The 16,372-nt window shown below is 35.4% G+C and overlaps 1 protein-coding gene across 3 annotated transcripts in view; it reads left to right on the top strand.

Annotated features, from left to right (window-relative positions):
* Window positions 1-29: 29 nt before the first annotated feature.
* Window positions 30-16,372, top strand: part of AFMID (arylformamidase) — a 28,750-nt gene continuing 12,407 nt past the window's right edge. Inside the window, exons 1-7 of one of the 3 annotated variants that reach the window (XM_023502676.2) lie at window positions 30-185; window positions 1,474-1,564; window positions 12,586-12,690; window positions 13,075-13,123; window positions 14,410-14,495; window positions 14,582-14,654; window positions 14,859-14,956. In XM_023502676.2, the coding sequence (XP_023358444.1) occupies window positions 135-185; window positions 1,474-1,564; window positions 12,586-12,690; window positions 13,075-13,123; window positions 14,410-14,495; window positions 14,582-14,654; window positions 14,859-14,956 (553 nt within the window). In that variant the 5' untranslated portion in view covers window positions 30-134. Of the gene's footprint in view, window positions 186-1,473; window positions 1,565-12,585; window positions 12,691-13,074; window positions 13,155-14,409; window positions 14,496-14,581; window positions 14,655-14,858; window positions 14,957-16,372 lie in introns of all 3 variants that reach the window. The other 2 variants (XM_023502675.2, XM_012548626.3) reach the window with 2 other exon arrangements.

Here is a 16,372-nt window from a genome sequence, read left to right on the forward strand (position 1 = left end):
CCCTTCTGCTGCTGCTGGAGCTGTTCCCTCGCGCGTGGCGCAGCCGCTGGCTAAACAAACCGAGTCCCCGCCCCCTTTCCCCGAAATGTTAAAACCCTGGAGCTGCTGGCAGGTCCCAGACCGTCCGCAAAGCCATGCAGATGCTGAGCCTCCGGCACTCGCCCTGGAAAGCGCTGTCCAAGGAGGTAGGGCGTACTGTAATGAGGAGGGGCAATGGGAACGGGGCGTCCCGGGGAGCCCGAGGCTGTAGGCATTCGGCGGCGCTGCCCAAAGTCGGGGACTTGGAGATCCCCCCTGCCCTCTGTGCCCTTGTTGCCACGGTCTGGTTAAGGGTCTTTGTTATCTCAGTCTGGATCCACGTGAAAGCAGAAATGATATTTAGCACAATGTGCAGATATCCCTCCTGGGAGAGAAAGTTCTCTTGTGTTGACAGATTGAGGTTTAGGACAAATCCAATAGAATTTACCTTAATTAGGGATGACCATAAAGTTCCACACTTGTTTTTAAAAGCTTAATTCCACCATATTGAATGTAGGAAGAATGTAGGGAGTGGAGGTTGGGTTGGAGGAACTATTCCTCCAATTTAGGTTTAATCCGATTTGTGATGAGGAAGCCCTTCTCCCTCATCACGCCACCCCAAAAAGGTAAAAATAAATTGAGTCTTCCTTGTGGGATCCATCGTATCCAGAATGAGAGAGAAAACTGTCCGGTACTCTGCCCTGTTCAGATCACATCTGAATATTGAGTTCTGGACACCACATTTTAGGAGCAAGGATAAAAAACTGGAGTTTCAAGAGAAGGGCTACCAGATTGATGAACGACCACTATGATTGTACCATATGAAAATCAGTTTCGAGCAACTAATAATAATTAGCCGGAAGCTGAGATTTAGATTCATTACAGTCTTCAAGTATTTGGAGGGCTGTCAATGTGGAAGAAAAGAGTAGACGTGGCCCCAGAAAGATGATCTAGTTGCAGTGGATAGACGATTCAATAATATAAGTTTCTATTTGATAAGAGGAGAAACTTCCTTATAGTTTGAATTATTTTGGAAAGTTCTACCTCTAAAGTTAAGGAATTCCCACATCTTAATCACTGCCATTATGTATCTAAATGAAATAATTAAGTCTATAAATTTGGGAAAGTGCTGTGTAAATGTCCATTATAATTATCTAATTATTATATTATTCTTTTTGATTAGGATTAAGTGGTGGAAGGAATTTATAAAGAGATACATTTAGGCTGGGTGGTAAAGAAAACTCCTAATGCTTAGAGGTGTTCAAAAAGGAAATAGATTGCCCTGAAAAGTGGTGTTTTCTTCCTAGTTTAAGGATGTCTAGGAAAAAATGTTTCATCATTTGTGTGATTTGGTGGGATGAATAAAGGGAGAAAGTGTGCCTTTAGGTCTGGGTTGGATTAATTGGTTTTTGAGATACCTTCCAACTCAGAAATCTTGAGCTTCTATGTCCCTAGGACTTGGAGAAGCAATATTCCCCCAGCAGATGGTCCCACCGATTGAATGCTGAGGAGGTGATAAAAGCTCATGTTCAAGTGGGAACAGAAGGTAAGGGCATTCATTAATCTCTTCTCCACAGACTGTCTCCTATGTGTCAAAATATACTTGGAAAAGACGGGTGAGACCAGAGAACCCTGTTTTTCTGAAATTGCACAAATATTCTAAGACATATCACCTATAAGAGAACAATAATAGTTTACTTGAAAGGATCAGGCAAGTTTTAGAATTATGTAACACTCTCCTACCTCCCACACTTTAATAAGTTCCACAAACAACTGACTAGCCTCTGGTTAAGTTAGGCAGAGCAAATGCAACATCTGTTAACCTTTGCACCTTATCAAAGGCCACGGAAACTCTTCTGAAGGTTTGTGACTCCCAGTGTTTGATTTTCTGGACTCCTTGAATGTAGTGTTCCATTTAGTGTTTTTATTATTAATAATTAAATTGAGTTGAGATATGTGTGTTTTGGGTTGGTGGTTTTATGGCTCTGAAAACTTCTTCATCTTATAACTTCCCATCTTAGATTTCTCAATAAGTTAAAGTTTTCCCACTGTCAGTCAGCTGACTGCACTGACCTTCTAGGCTAGCCTTCACTTAAAAACTTTTATTCTGATAATTTTTCAAGACTTTGATGACACTCATTTAGATAACTGGAAATATTCTGGGATGTCAAAAAACCAGGATTTTTGATAAAATTGTTTTTAATCCTGCCAAGATCTCCCTGTCCCTGCACAAAAAACCTCATACCTTCTCCATTCTAGTTTTGCCTCTTTTCAAAAGTCAGAATAGAACAGTTTCCTAATATTGAGGTTTGGCAAAAGTAAATAAGTAGAGAGAGTAGGATATTAAATCCGGTTCGTTTGCCCAGTCTGAGTCAAGTCCAATGATTTTCCTTTATTTCCTCTAGTGATGGATATATAGTAACTGAGTTGCAAATGTTTGTTTGGTGTTATGGAGAGGGATGGGATGATGACTATATTTTAAAATCCTGTTCTGAAGAGATTCATAATTTCAGAATATTTAGGGGAAAAAAATTCGACAGACTGTCTCCTATGTGTCAAAATATACTTGTTACATACATCCTTCTGGCAGGCAGTATGGGAAGGTACAGGGTAGGACATAGGATGCTTCTTCATATTACCTGATTTTATTTGCAGAGAGAAAGGAAGGACTTTTTACTACTGTAGGAAACGAGGCAGTTGTTAGCAGTGTGTTGATGGTAAAACACCTGCTTGTCTCCTAACAAAGTTGCAGCTCAGTCAGGATACAGACAGCAAAATGGAAGGAGGGAGAAAGATGACATACTTAGCTGATATATCTTGCATATTCTCATAGAAGAATTCAAACTCCTTGAAAACAGCTGAAAATTATTCAGCTCGTTTTTTTAAATTTTGTACCCCAATACATTGCCTTACACACAATAGGTATTTAACCTATTTGTTAGATTCCAAGAGTTGAAGGAAACACCAAAGTCCTTATCCTTGATGAATTTAAAATCTAGAAAATTAGATCTTCACAAATAATTATGATATTAAATAATATAGAAGACTATTTAAAAGGTTTAAGAACAAGTATTAGACCAACTGCATCCAGAGAGAAAACTATAGAGACTGAAAGTGGATTCAAGTTTGTTTGTTTGTTTTTTCTTTCTCGTGTTTTTTCCCCTTTTGATCTGATTTTTCTTGTATAATGTGACAAATATGGAAATACATTTAAATAAACGTTTAATCTATTTCAGATTGCTTGCTGTGTTAGAGAGGGGGGAGGAGGAAAAATTTGGAATTCAGAATCCTACAGAAACAAATGTTGAAAACTGACTTTACATGTATTTGGAAAAATAAAATACTATTGAGAGAGAAAAAAAAGAAAAAGTATTTTAAAATTTCAGAGGAATAGAGTACCCTATTTAGAGATTATGTAGAATCCAGGGGTCCTCAAACTTTTTAAATAGGGGGCCAGTTCACTGTCCCTCAGACTGTTGGAGGGCCGGACTATAGTAAAAACAAAAACTTTGTTTTGTGAGCCTTTAAATAAAGAAACTTCATAGCCCTGGATAAGGGAGATAAACGTCCTCAGCTGCTGCATCTGGCCTGCGGGGGTAGTTTGAGGATCCCTGATGTAGACACATAGCTCTCCTCTATATGGCTTTGTATAATCTCTTATGTAAACAATTATATAGAAGATGGATTATCTGAGGTGTTTAATCAGCAGATCACTGTTGAGTATAAAAGTAGTTTGATGAGATTTTACACAGAAAACAGCATTTAATTTAAGATTGCTTCTGTCTTTGTGTGCCTGTCACAGTCACTTAATTTTGTTGACTCTTCATGACCCCAATGCTACATAAAAGGTTTGAAGGGGAAAAAAAGGAAATGAAATCTTGCTAGATGCTGTAACATAAATATAGATGATACTTAAATTAGGAAGAGTTAAAACAAAATCAAAACAAAACCAAAACCAAAAAATTCTGCAGAATTATACCTCTAATGAATATTGATATAAATATTTTAGATAGAATATTAGCAAAACTACAATTACTTAACAAAGATTGTATAATATACCCAGGCAGGATTTATACTAAGAATGGAGATCTGATTCAGTATTAGGTAAATTATAAATATAATTGTCCATGTTAATAACAAATAAAAATATCAGTAGAAACAGAAAAAAATCTTTGGTAAAATATAACACCTCTTCCTGTTACCATATGTAAGAAAGCATGGAAATAAAAATAACTTTCCTTCATATGAGAAGTAGTATTTATCTAAGAGCCAGCCTTATCTGTTTATAATGGAAATAATCTAGATTAGCCATAAGTAAGAATTTCCATTTTCACCATTACTATTCAATATAATGCTAGGAAAGCCAGCTACAGCAAGAAGAAAGGGGGGGAAATTGAGCACAAAAAAAGAGGCAACAAAATCATTTCTTTCTTTTTTTTTTTAACTAAAACTTTTTATTTACAAACATATGCATGAATAATATTTCAACATTGACCCTTGCAAAACTTCTGTTCCAAATTTTTCCGTCCTTTCCCTCATCCCCTCCTCTACATGACAGGTAGTCCGATACATATTAAATATTTGAAATATATGTTAAATCCAATATATGTATACATATTTATATAGTTATCTTGTTGCATAAGAAAAATCTGATCAGGAAGAAAAAAAACCTGAGAAAGAAAACAAAATACAAGCAAATATCAACAGAAAGCATGAAAATGCTATATTGTAGTCCACATTCAGTCCCCAGAGGCTGGGTTTATATAACTTTCTTCATCACAGAACAACTGGAACTGATTTAAATCATTGTATAATCTTCTTGTTGCCATTATTAAATAATCTGATTTTTCTCATTTCACTTAGCAACAGTCATCCTGTTGGTCATTTCTTACAGAACAATAATATTCCATAACATTCATGTACCATAATTTATTCAGCCATTCTCCAATTGATGGGCATCCATTCAATTTCTAGTTTCTAACCACTAACATTTTTGCACATGTGGGTTCCTTTCCCTCCTTTAAGATCTCTTTGGGATATAAGCCCAATAGAAACACTGCTGGGTCAAAGGGTATGCACAGTTTGATAACTTTTTGAGCATAATTCCAAATTGTTCTCCAGAATGGTTGCATCCATTCAGTTCCACCAATAATGTATCAGTGTCCGATTTTCCCACATCCCTTCCAACATTCATCATTATCTTTTCCTGTCATCTTAACCAAAATGACAGATGTGTAGTGGTATATAAGTTGTCTTAATTTGCATTTCTCTGATCAAAAGTGATTTGGAGCCCCTTTTTATATGACTAGAAATAGTTTCAATTTCTTTATCTGAAAATTGTCTTTTCATATCCTTTGACCATTTATCAATTGGAGAATGGCTTGAATTATTATAAATTTGAGTCAATTCTCTATGTATTTTAGAAATGAAGCTTTTATCAGATCCTTTAGATGTAAAAATGTTTTCCCAGTTTATTGCTTCCCTTCTAATCTTGTCTGTATTAGTTTTGTTTGTTCAGAAACTTTTTAACTTAATATAATCAAAATTATCTATTTTGTGATCAACAGTGATCTCTAGTACTTCTTTAGTCACAAATTCCTTCCTCCTCCATAGATCTGAGAGATAAACTATCCTAAGTTCTTCTAATTTGTTTATGATATCATTCTTTATGTATAGATCATGAACCCATTTTGACCTTATCTTGGTATATGGTGTTAGGTGCGGGAAATGTCTACTTTTGGCCATACTAGTTTCCAATTTTCCCAGTAGTTTTTGTCAAATAGTGAGTTTTTATCCCAAAAGCTGGGGTCTTTGGGTTTGTCAAATATAGATTATTATTATCATTGACTATTTTGTCCTGTGAACCTAAACTATTCCATTGATCAACTGCTCTGTTTCTTAGTCAGTACCAAATAGTTTTGATGACCACTGCTTTATAAGATAATTTTAGATCTGGTATAGCTAGGCCACCTTCATAAGCTTTTTTACCATTAATTCCCTTGAAGTTCTTGACCTTTTGTTCTTCCCTATGAATTTTGTTGTTATTTTTTCTAGGTCAGTAAAATAGTTTCTTAGGAGTTTGATTGATATAGCACTAAATAAATAGATTAGTTTAGATAGTATTGTCATCTTTATTATATTCGTCGACTTATTCAAGAGCATTTGATATTTTTCCAATTATTTAGATTTGACTTTATTTGTGTGGAAAGTGTTTTGTAGTTTTGCTTATATAGTTCCTGACTTTCCCTTGGCAGATAGATTCCCAAATATTTTATATTATCAAGTTATTTTAAATGGAATTTTTCTTTGTGTCTCTTGCTGCTGGATTTTGTTAGTGATGTATAAAAGTGCTGATGATTTGTGTGTATTTATTTTGTATCCTGCAATTTTGCTAAAGTTATGGATTATTTCTAATAGCTTTTTAGTTGGTTCTCTAAGTATACCATCATATCATCTGCAAAGAGTGATAATTTGATTTCCTCTTTACCTACTCTAATTCATTTAATCTCTTTTTCTTCTCTTATTGCCAAAGTTAGCATTTCTAATACAATATTGAATAGTAATGGTGATAGTGGGCAACCTTGTTTCACCCCTGAACTTATTGGGAATAGTTCCAGTTTATCACCATTACATATGATGCTTGCTGGTTTTAAATAGATGCTACTGACTATTTTAAGGGAAAGTCCATTTATTCCTATACCCTATAGTGTTTTTAATAGGAATGGATGTTGGATTTTATTAAATGATTTTTCTGCATCTATTGAGATAATCATATGTTTTTTGTTAATTTGATTATTGATATAGTCAGTTATGCTAATAGTTCTCCTAATATTGAACTAGCCCTGCATTCCTGGAATAAATCCTTCTTGGTCATAGTGTATTATCCTTTGGATAATACACTATCTTTGCTAATATTTGATTTAAGATTTTTGTATTAATATTCATTTGGGATATTGGTCTATAATTTTCTTTCTCGGTTTTTGTCCTGCCTGGTTTAGGTATCAGTACCATGTCTGTGTCATAAAAGGAATTTGGTTGGAGTTTGTTGTTATTGTTCTTTAAATGTTTGGTAGAATTCATGTAAATCCATCTGGTCCTAGGAATTTTTTCTTAGGGAGTTGATTAATAGCTTGTAATATATCTTTTTCTAAAATGGGACTATTTAAAGCAATTTATTTCCTCTTCTGTTAATCTGGGCAATCTATATTTTTGTAGGTATTCCCCATTTCACTTAGGTTATCAAATTTATTGGCATAAAGTTGGGCAAAGTAGCTCTAATTTCATCTTCATTGGTAGAAAGTTCTCCCTTTTCATTTTTGAGATTAGTAATTTGATTTTTCTCTTTCCTTTTTCTAATCAAATTAACTAAAGGTTTATCTATTTTTTTCCCCATAAAACCAGCTTTTAGTTTTATTTATTAATTCAACAGTGTTTTTTTTTAATTTTCAGTTTTATTAATCTCTCCTTTTATTTTTAGTTTTCAAGTTTGGTATTTAATTGGGGGGGGGGTTAATTTGTTCTTTTTCTAGCTTTTTTAGTTGCAAGTTTAGTTCATCGATTTTCTCTTTCTCTATTTTATGTAAGTAAGCATCTAGAGATATAAAATTTCCCCTTATTACTTCTTTGGTTGCATCCCACAAATTTTGGTATGTTGTCTCATTATTGTCATTCTCTTGGATGAAATTATTGTTTCTGTGATTTGCTTTTTCACCCATTCATTCTTTAGGCTGAGATTATTTAGTTTCCAAATACTTTTTGGTCTGTTTTCTCCTGGCCTTATATTGTGTGTGATTTTTATTGCATCATGATCCAAAAAAAATGCATTTACTATTTTTGCCTTTCTCCATTTGATTTTGAGATTTTTAATGCCCTAACACATAGTCAAAAATGATCCTTTTTTTGTGGATGGCATGATAATTTACTTAGAGGACCCTGACGAGTCAACTAAAAAACTATATTTCAGCAAAATTTCAAGATACAAAACAAACCCATACCAATCATCAGCATTTTTAGATATTGCCAACAAAATCCAGTAGGAAGAGAGAGAAATTATACCTAAAATTATTACAGAGAGCATAAAATACTTGGGAATCTACTTGTCAAGATATTACACAGGAACTATATGAACATAATTATAAAAATGCTTTACACCGATAAAGACATTTAAACAATTGAAGAAATATTAATTGCTCACAGGTAGGCTAAGCCAATATAAAAAAATGAAAGTACTACTTATATCACTTATTCAGAGTCATGCCAGATTACCAAAGAATTATTTTATAGGACTGGAAATAGTAAAATTCTTTTGGAGGAATAAATATCAAAGGGAATTAATGAAAGAAAGTGGGAAGGAATAGGACCTACCTAACAGTACCATATTTCAAACTTTATTACAAAGTCATAATCATCAAAATAATTTTCTGCTAGATAAGAAATAGGTTGATCAGTGGAACATAGGTACACAACATATAGAAGCAAATGTGTGCAATAGCATTGTAATAATATCTGGAAACTTTTACAACTTTTTTAATAACTCAAACTTTTCCCTTAAAAGCCCATTATTTTAATACTATTATTCTGGCAACATGTGGATGTGGGTCATGGATCACTACAGTGTTGGAATAATTGAAGTATAGGATCATTCCAGAAGTCTTTGTGGATAAGCATATAGTAAGTGTGGGCAGGCAGTTGTGTTCCAACACAAAACAAATAAAATGTTCAAGAGAAGCAATGAAACAGATGCCATCGGAGAACTATGTAGCCAGAAAGAAAAGATGAGCTGATTATAGGAGACTACTCATGGACAACCATCAACTCCAGTGGTAGCAACATAATATCAAGAAAGCATGAGAAAAGCCCTATTATTTTGAAGGTAAATCTTAACCTTGTGACAAAAAAAGTAAGCAAACTCAATTAACAAAAGGACTGCCTCTGACATTGTTATGACATTCTAAACCCATAATTCCCTACCTCTCTATTAAAAGGAGGAAAGTTTATTTCTTTATTACTTCTTCAGGGGCAAAATTGTTTATAATTATATAATATTGAATTTTATTTTAACATTCTTTTCATTTACATTATTGGAGTTACTTTATAGGTAATTTTCCTGGTCCTGATAATTTCATCTATACTAGTTCAGATAAACCTTCCCAACTTTTTCTGAATTCTTCATTATTCATTGTTTTTTATACTACAGTAATATTTTATACAAAAGTATATCATACTCTTATTTTTTTAATTTTTTAAATTTTGAAAAAAATTTCTTTACAGCATTTATCCCTTGCACTCATTTCTGTTCCGACTTTATCCCTCCCTCCTTCTACCCCCTTCCCCAGATGGCAAGCAGTCCTATACATGTTGAATATGTCACAATATGTCACAATATATCCTAATATATCATACTCTTAAGTGTCATTCCTTCATTTACAGATATATCTACTTTATATCCAATTTTCCCACTATAACAAGAAGTACTATTATAAATATTTGAAATAGATATACTATCCCTCTTTAGGCTATTCCTCCATTTTGCACTTGTATGTTGGCTCCCTCAATGGATTGTGATCCCAAGTTCAAAGTACCTTGTGGGTTCATTCTAAAGCTAACTCATAAATCCCCACTGGTATATTTATTTGGTCTCTTTTTAACAAAAGATGTGATTTATTAACATAGTAATACAGAGTTTCTACTATAAACATGGAGTAAATTTCCCAGAAATACATCCAGTATCAACAGGGAAAGTAACCATACATAGAGCTCATAAGTGGAAATACATATATCCAAAGTAACTTACATACCTGACATAACCCTTGTATCTCATTTTCTTTGTTACCTGCATCTCATATCCTTGTCACTTTATCTGTTAGATTAGAGGGAGGGATTTAGTTGATGTCCTTTCCTCCCTTCTTCTTTCTCCTTTCCCTCCTTCTCTCTCCTCTCCTATTTCCTTCTTTCTCCCTTCTCCACTCCTTTTCTCTCTTCTTTTCTTATCTCCCTTTGGAAGGGTGTGAATGGTTTGGTGACTTGTGTCATTCCAAATTATTTTTGAGATGGACTAGACCAGTTCATCTTTACTAGCATTCTCTCCCTTTTCCCTATAACCCCTTCAGCATAGATTCTTGTATCATCCATGTCACTCAATCAATTCTACTTCTAAAGTTCTTCAGAGAGATCCTGAGAGTGTTCTTGTGTCAATTCTTTTGATCATCATGTGAATCATTTTGGCATTCGAAAAACACAGCCAGCCCATTGGATCTGCACTCTTTTCAATAGAGTTTGATCGTTTAGCAGTTCAGCTTGAGAAAGAACTAGACTGTGTAGGTCCTTCAAAGCTAAACAGAAGAATTTATATTTGATCCCAAAGTAACCTTTGTGATCATCTATTCTAACCAGCCCTTAGGCAGACATCCCCTGTATAACACTTCCCAGAATGGTCATTTAGCTCCCATCTGCAGGCTTCTAATAATAAAGAATTTACTATTCACTGAGGTAACTCATTGAGTTTTTTGGACAACTAATTGATTACCAGTAAGTATGGCAGCATAAAACCAATACAATTGGTATAGAAGATGTTGCCATACTTAGAATATATTGCATTATCATCTCTGCTTCTTAGAATCCCTGTCTTCTACATATAGCCTTTCTGTCTTTCATTCAAGCTGCTTTTTCCTCCAGATCACTATATATGCTTTTTAAAAAATAATTATATGCAATATTCATACATTGCCTCCTCAGGCTAGACTATAAATTCCACAAATACAGAAACCCTTTCATACTTGTCTCTGTACCCTAGTGCCTACTATAGTTGGTTGAATAAATGTTGGTTCACCAAGTAATCAATATTCAAAGAAAACTTGTTAAGTTGAAAAACAAAAATATATCATAGATAGAAACTGAATGGATGTCCATCAATTAGAGAATGGCTGAATAAATTATGATATATGAATGTTATGGAATATTATTGTTCTGTAAGAAATGATCAGCAGGATGATTTCAGAGAGGCCTGCAGAGACTTACATGAATTGATGCTAAGTGAAATGAGCAGAACCAGGAGATCATTATATGTGGCAACGACAAGATTATATGATGATCAATTCTGATGGACATGGCTCTCTTCAACAATGAGATGATTCAAACCAGTTATAATTGTTCAGTGATAGAGCCATCTACATCCAGAGAGAGAACCTGGGAACTGATGTGGACCACAACATAGCATTCTTAACTCTTTCTATTGTTGTTTGCTTGCACTTTGTTTTCTTTCTCAGTTTTTTTTCTTCCTTCTTGATCGATTTTTTTTTGAGCAACAAGATAATTGTATAAATAAGTACACATATATTGGATTTAACATATATTTTAACATATTTAACATGTATTGGGCTACCTGCCATCTAGGGGAGAGGGTGAAGAGGAGGGAATAATTTGGAACAGAAGGCTTTGCAAAGGTCAATGTATAAAATTACCATGCATGTTTTGTAAATAAAAAGGTTTAATAAAAATATATACATACATATATAAATGTGGGGTTCTCTTCTTTTTTATATGATGGTTCTCTGGGAAAGCAGGTTTCTTGGGGAGGTTTTCTGGTTTCAGTTCCGAGTAATAATCACTCCAAATACAGCCAGGAGTTAAAGTAGTTCTTTATTGTTTCTTCCAAAATAGCCCAGTTAGCTTTCTTTGGTTCTGAGAGCTCTTGTTGCTAGCTTCAGCTTCTCTCTGAATCTTGGTCCTGCTGGACTGCAGATTAGCTTCTCAATCTCCCGAACTGAACTCTCATTCTGTCAGTCTTCCGAAGTGACTTCTGGCTCTAGCTCAACTTGGACTCGTGGCTTCTTCTGAACTGACTGACTGACTGACTGACAGAAGCTCTTTTTATGCTGGGTGTAAAAGGTTGACTCCTCCTCTGAGAGTGGGATTATGGGAGGTGTTAATCTCATTCTTGTGAATCTCATACTAAATACTGACTTGTGAATCTCCCAAAAGTATGAACTAATGTGTGTGAGCTAATGTGTGAACTCTCAAAGGTGCAAACCCAAGCACACAAGCATTGCTTCCATCAATTCCACTTAGTACCTTGTTTTAAGTTCTGGCCCATAACATCTCCTTGTAGGATCAGATCAATCATACTGAACCATGATAAATTAGATAATTATTGTCTCTAACAATTCAAATGACTTAACACACACACACACACACATATATATCATAGAGTCCTTGAATTTCAATACTAATGGATAGCTATTTTTTTTTTCCCATGGACAGAACAAATTTGATCAAATCCTAACTGCTCAGGCTAAAAGTTCACTAGATTGGCATATAAAAAACATTACTGAGCTTAGAGAAACGTTTGCCCTTGTGGAATTATTTCTTCAGAGGTGCCCCTCAGAACTAACTTAGAGGCAGGATTCAGTCTGATGAGAAGGTGAGATCAAAATCTTTTGCATTACCAGAGCCCAAGCACAAAATGAACACAGGCCTCATATAAAGTATCTAGCCTTTGAAGTCTTGACATAGGAGTACTTAAAGTTTACTGGTTAACAGGGAATTTTTCTTATTCTATGTCTGGAATAGTTACCAAGGAAGTCCGGGCAAGCAAAAAGAGTATACTTGGTGTCAGTTATGGAGCAGGTGATGGTGAGAAACTGGACATCTATTTCCCTGCCAAGACATCTAAAGGTAAGTTGAGGACTGAGAAGGTAGAGGTCCCTAGGAAGCAGATTTAATCTGAATGTAAGGGAAATATTTTTTTTATCATAATCAATTGTCCAAAAAAACAAATGAGCTACCTCAATGAATAGTAAATTCTTCATTACTCGAGGCCTTCAGGGGGGGAGCTAAATGGCCATGTTATAGAGGGGATATCTGCCTAAGGGCTAGTTAGACTAAGTGATCACAAAGGTTACTTCTGATTCTGAGATTTTGTGATTTAGACCTCTGTATTATTTCAGATCTCTGAATCTCTAGACAAAATGATGGAGTTATACTGATGAAGTTCATTCATGTGCCTTGAGTCACCTACAAACATACACACACACGTATGTGTATATATATTTCTTACAGGGTTACCTTTTTTCCTGTTTATTCATGGAGGATATTGGCAAGAAGGAAGGTGAGCCAGTGGAGATATATCTATGTAAAAGGTGGGTGTAGTAGATAGAGTACTAGACCTGGAATCAGGAAGACATGTATTCAAATCCAGCCTCGGACACTTACTAACTCTGTGACCCTGGGGACATCACTTTACCTTTCTCAGTTTCCTTATCTGTAAAATGGTAATAATAATAGCATCTATTTCCCACCCTGTTGCGAGGATCAAATGAAATAATATTCATAAACAAATAAGCATTATTTATTAAAATAAATATTTAATGTTTGTGAACATCAAAGTCCTTTGTAATGATATTATGATCATAGAAGTTGGTGAAGGTGAAGAGGGGACCCTGAAATTATGAAAATCCTTAAAGAAGAAAATCTCATTCAAATCTGCCTCAGTGAGGGACCGCCCCCTGAAGGGCAAACAGTTTCATCTTTGTTATCTGGGTGGGTTCAGCTCAGCCCTGAAACTCATTGAATTCAATTCAAATTCTAGCCCTAGCTGAAACCCAGCAAGGAGCCAACTTGGGATTCTACCCACAGGCCCCCTTTAACTAAATCTCTCATTATAAAAAGAATCAAACTAAAATCCTCTCTTTGCAGAGGTTCCAAACATGCCAGCTATACCATAGTTGCATCCCAAGGAGCCTCTGTCCACTAGAATACTTTTTCCAGTGCTATCCTCTCTTTACCCTCACCTGTTTCCCTAACCAGACTTTAACCTTACTTCCAATACTCATAATAACTCTCTTTTATCAATCTAGGTTTTCGGGTCTATAAATTCCTTTACAGACAACCTCTACGCTGCCAGAAGGGAGTCCCCAAAACTCCCTACCCTTGCGCCGAATCCCAAGGGGATGCAGAGGAGCCATACTTTTCCATTTGGCTCCCTGAACCCCGAACTTGCCACTAGACCTTATCATTTAACACCCTGACTACCAGAAACCCTAATTTCATTTGGGTTCCCTAAATCTAAACCTCATCAAAAGGAGGGACAATGGGAACTATTTTGCTTTTCCTGGGTTACAGCAGCTCTGGCAGCTCTGATCTAGGGAGAAAGTTAAATAGATGTGTTTGTAAGGACTAGTGAGAAGCAGCTGCTACGTAGGTGATTTCAGCTATCCTTCATTCCTCCCTGACCCCTGAACCCCTATTTGGCAGGGGCAATATGCTAGAGAGAAAAGGTGTTTTGCGCCAGGAAAAATCAGAGCAAACTTTGCAGAGACACCAAGTGGGTGATAGAACAAGCTGGGCAGCTTGTTTCCAGGTTAACAGGCTTTGTGGGCATTTTTCCTTCCCCAGTAAGGACTATTCAGCCTTTATGGTGCCCCCATTGATAGCAGCAGGAGTAGCAGTGGCTGTAGTGGCTTATGACATTGCTCCCAAAGGTAAGTAAGGGAATCAAGGGGGAAGCATTTGAGAGAAGAATCTAAATCCAAAGCATAAGTACGCATCATTTGTCATGTCTATACAGGTAATATAGATCTGATGGTGAGCCAAGTAAGGCGCAGTGTCCTCTTCATCCAGAAGCAGTACTCATTCAACAGGTGAGTATCTGTATCTTCCTTAATATCTTGCTAATTAGCAGAGATGTCTGGCCAATAAGCAGAGAAGAGAATACTTAGTTGTTAACTGTTAAATCAAATTTTTTTCCAGTTAGGTGCCTTTAGAAAACTATTTGCAAAGTTGTATTAAACAGACTTCTATATAGATCTGTAATTTTTTTTTTTTTCTGTTCTGATTCACTTCAGGGGAATTTACCTATGTGGACATTCAGCTGGAGCTCACTTGGTCTCCATGGTACTTTTGACAGACTGGACTTTACATGAAGTCATTCCTAACATTAAGGGTATCTATGAATTTTTCATCCTATTTTGAACTTTTTTTTAAAAAAAGGATAATTTTATACCAAAAACAATAATCATAACACAACCAAAACAAATAATAAAGCAGTGCAAAAATGCATAAAGTCCAAATCTCATAACAAATTCACCAAACATGAATTTAGCACCTTCTATATTCTAGTTATTCTGCTAATCCCTGAGAATGTACATTAACAAAAAGAAACATTTTCTGCCCTTTAAGGAGCTTTTATATTCTAGATGGAAACATCTTGCACCTACTAAGCATAACAGAAGGGTAATAGAAGTAAAGAGAAGTAAAAGGGATAAGGAAGGAGATCAAACTGCTTTCCTGGGTTCAAAGATTTCTCTAGGTTTAACATAACAATAGCATAGGCTGATAGTTGTTTTGCTTCTCCAAGCTTTGCTTCATTGTCAATTTTTAGTTCCATATCTCTAGTCCTTTCTTTTGTTTTTCATTTCTTTGAATTGTGTCTGACTCTTTGTGACCCCATTTGGGATTTTCTTGGTAAAAATACTAGAGTGGCTTGTCATTTCCTTCTCCACCTTATTTTACAAATGAGGAAACTGAGGCAAGCAAGATTAAGTTACTTGCCCAAAGTCACACAGTGTCTGAAACTAGATTTTCTGACTGCAGACTTGGTGCTGCTCTGCCCTGAGCCGCCTATCTGCCCATTCTGTTATGTTACAGATATGTAAACATGCTTTACCATCAGTTCTCTGAAGTTGTGACTGGCCACACTGGTGATCACAGCTCTGAAATCTTTCACTGCTTTCTTTAAAGTGTTAGGAACTGTCCTACAAATTGTTTTCATGATTCTGGTTCCTTTGAACTATATCACTATAGAAGTCTCCCAGACTTCCCTGATTTCTTTATATTTGTCTTTTTTATTGTACAATAGTATTCCAACATTTTCATATACCATAACTTTTCAATCATTCTTCTTTTAATGTATTCTTAAAGTACTGCTTTAAAGTATTTTTCCTAGGTATATATAGAATATATGCCCAATAGGATATGAAAAAAATTGGGACATTAAAGTTCTATTGGTAGAGTAGTGAACTGGTTCAACTATCCTGAAGAACAATTCGGAACTTTGCCTAAAGGGCCATAAAACTGTGCATTCTATCACAATTGGAATTTAACAAAAGGACAAACTGAGGTAGATCTCTGAGCAAGATAACATTTATTAGCAAGGGTATGCTACCTATCAGTCACTGGCCCAATAGCTTGCTTCAACGGATGGGAAAGACTCCAAACCAAAGAACAATTAGGTTTTGTGGAGCACACAACCAAGAACAGAACAAGGTAGGTGACATTGTGGAATTGGGAGCAATATGACTGGTTACAGAGTTGAGGTGCAGGGATCAATTTGATTACTTGGAAATTTAATAATGGGGAC

The sequence above is a fragment of the Sarcophilus harrisii genome, chromosome 4 (genome assembly GCF_902635505.1).
Source record: "Sarcophilus harrisii chromosome 4, mSarHar1.11, whole genome shotgun sequence".
Taxonomy (NCBI): Eukaryota; Metazoa; Chordata; class Mammalia; order Dasyuromorphia; family Dasyuridae; genus Sarcophilus; species Sarcophilus harrisii.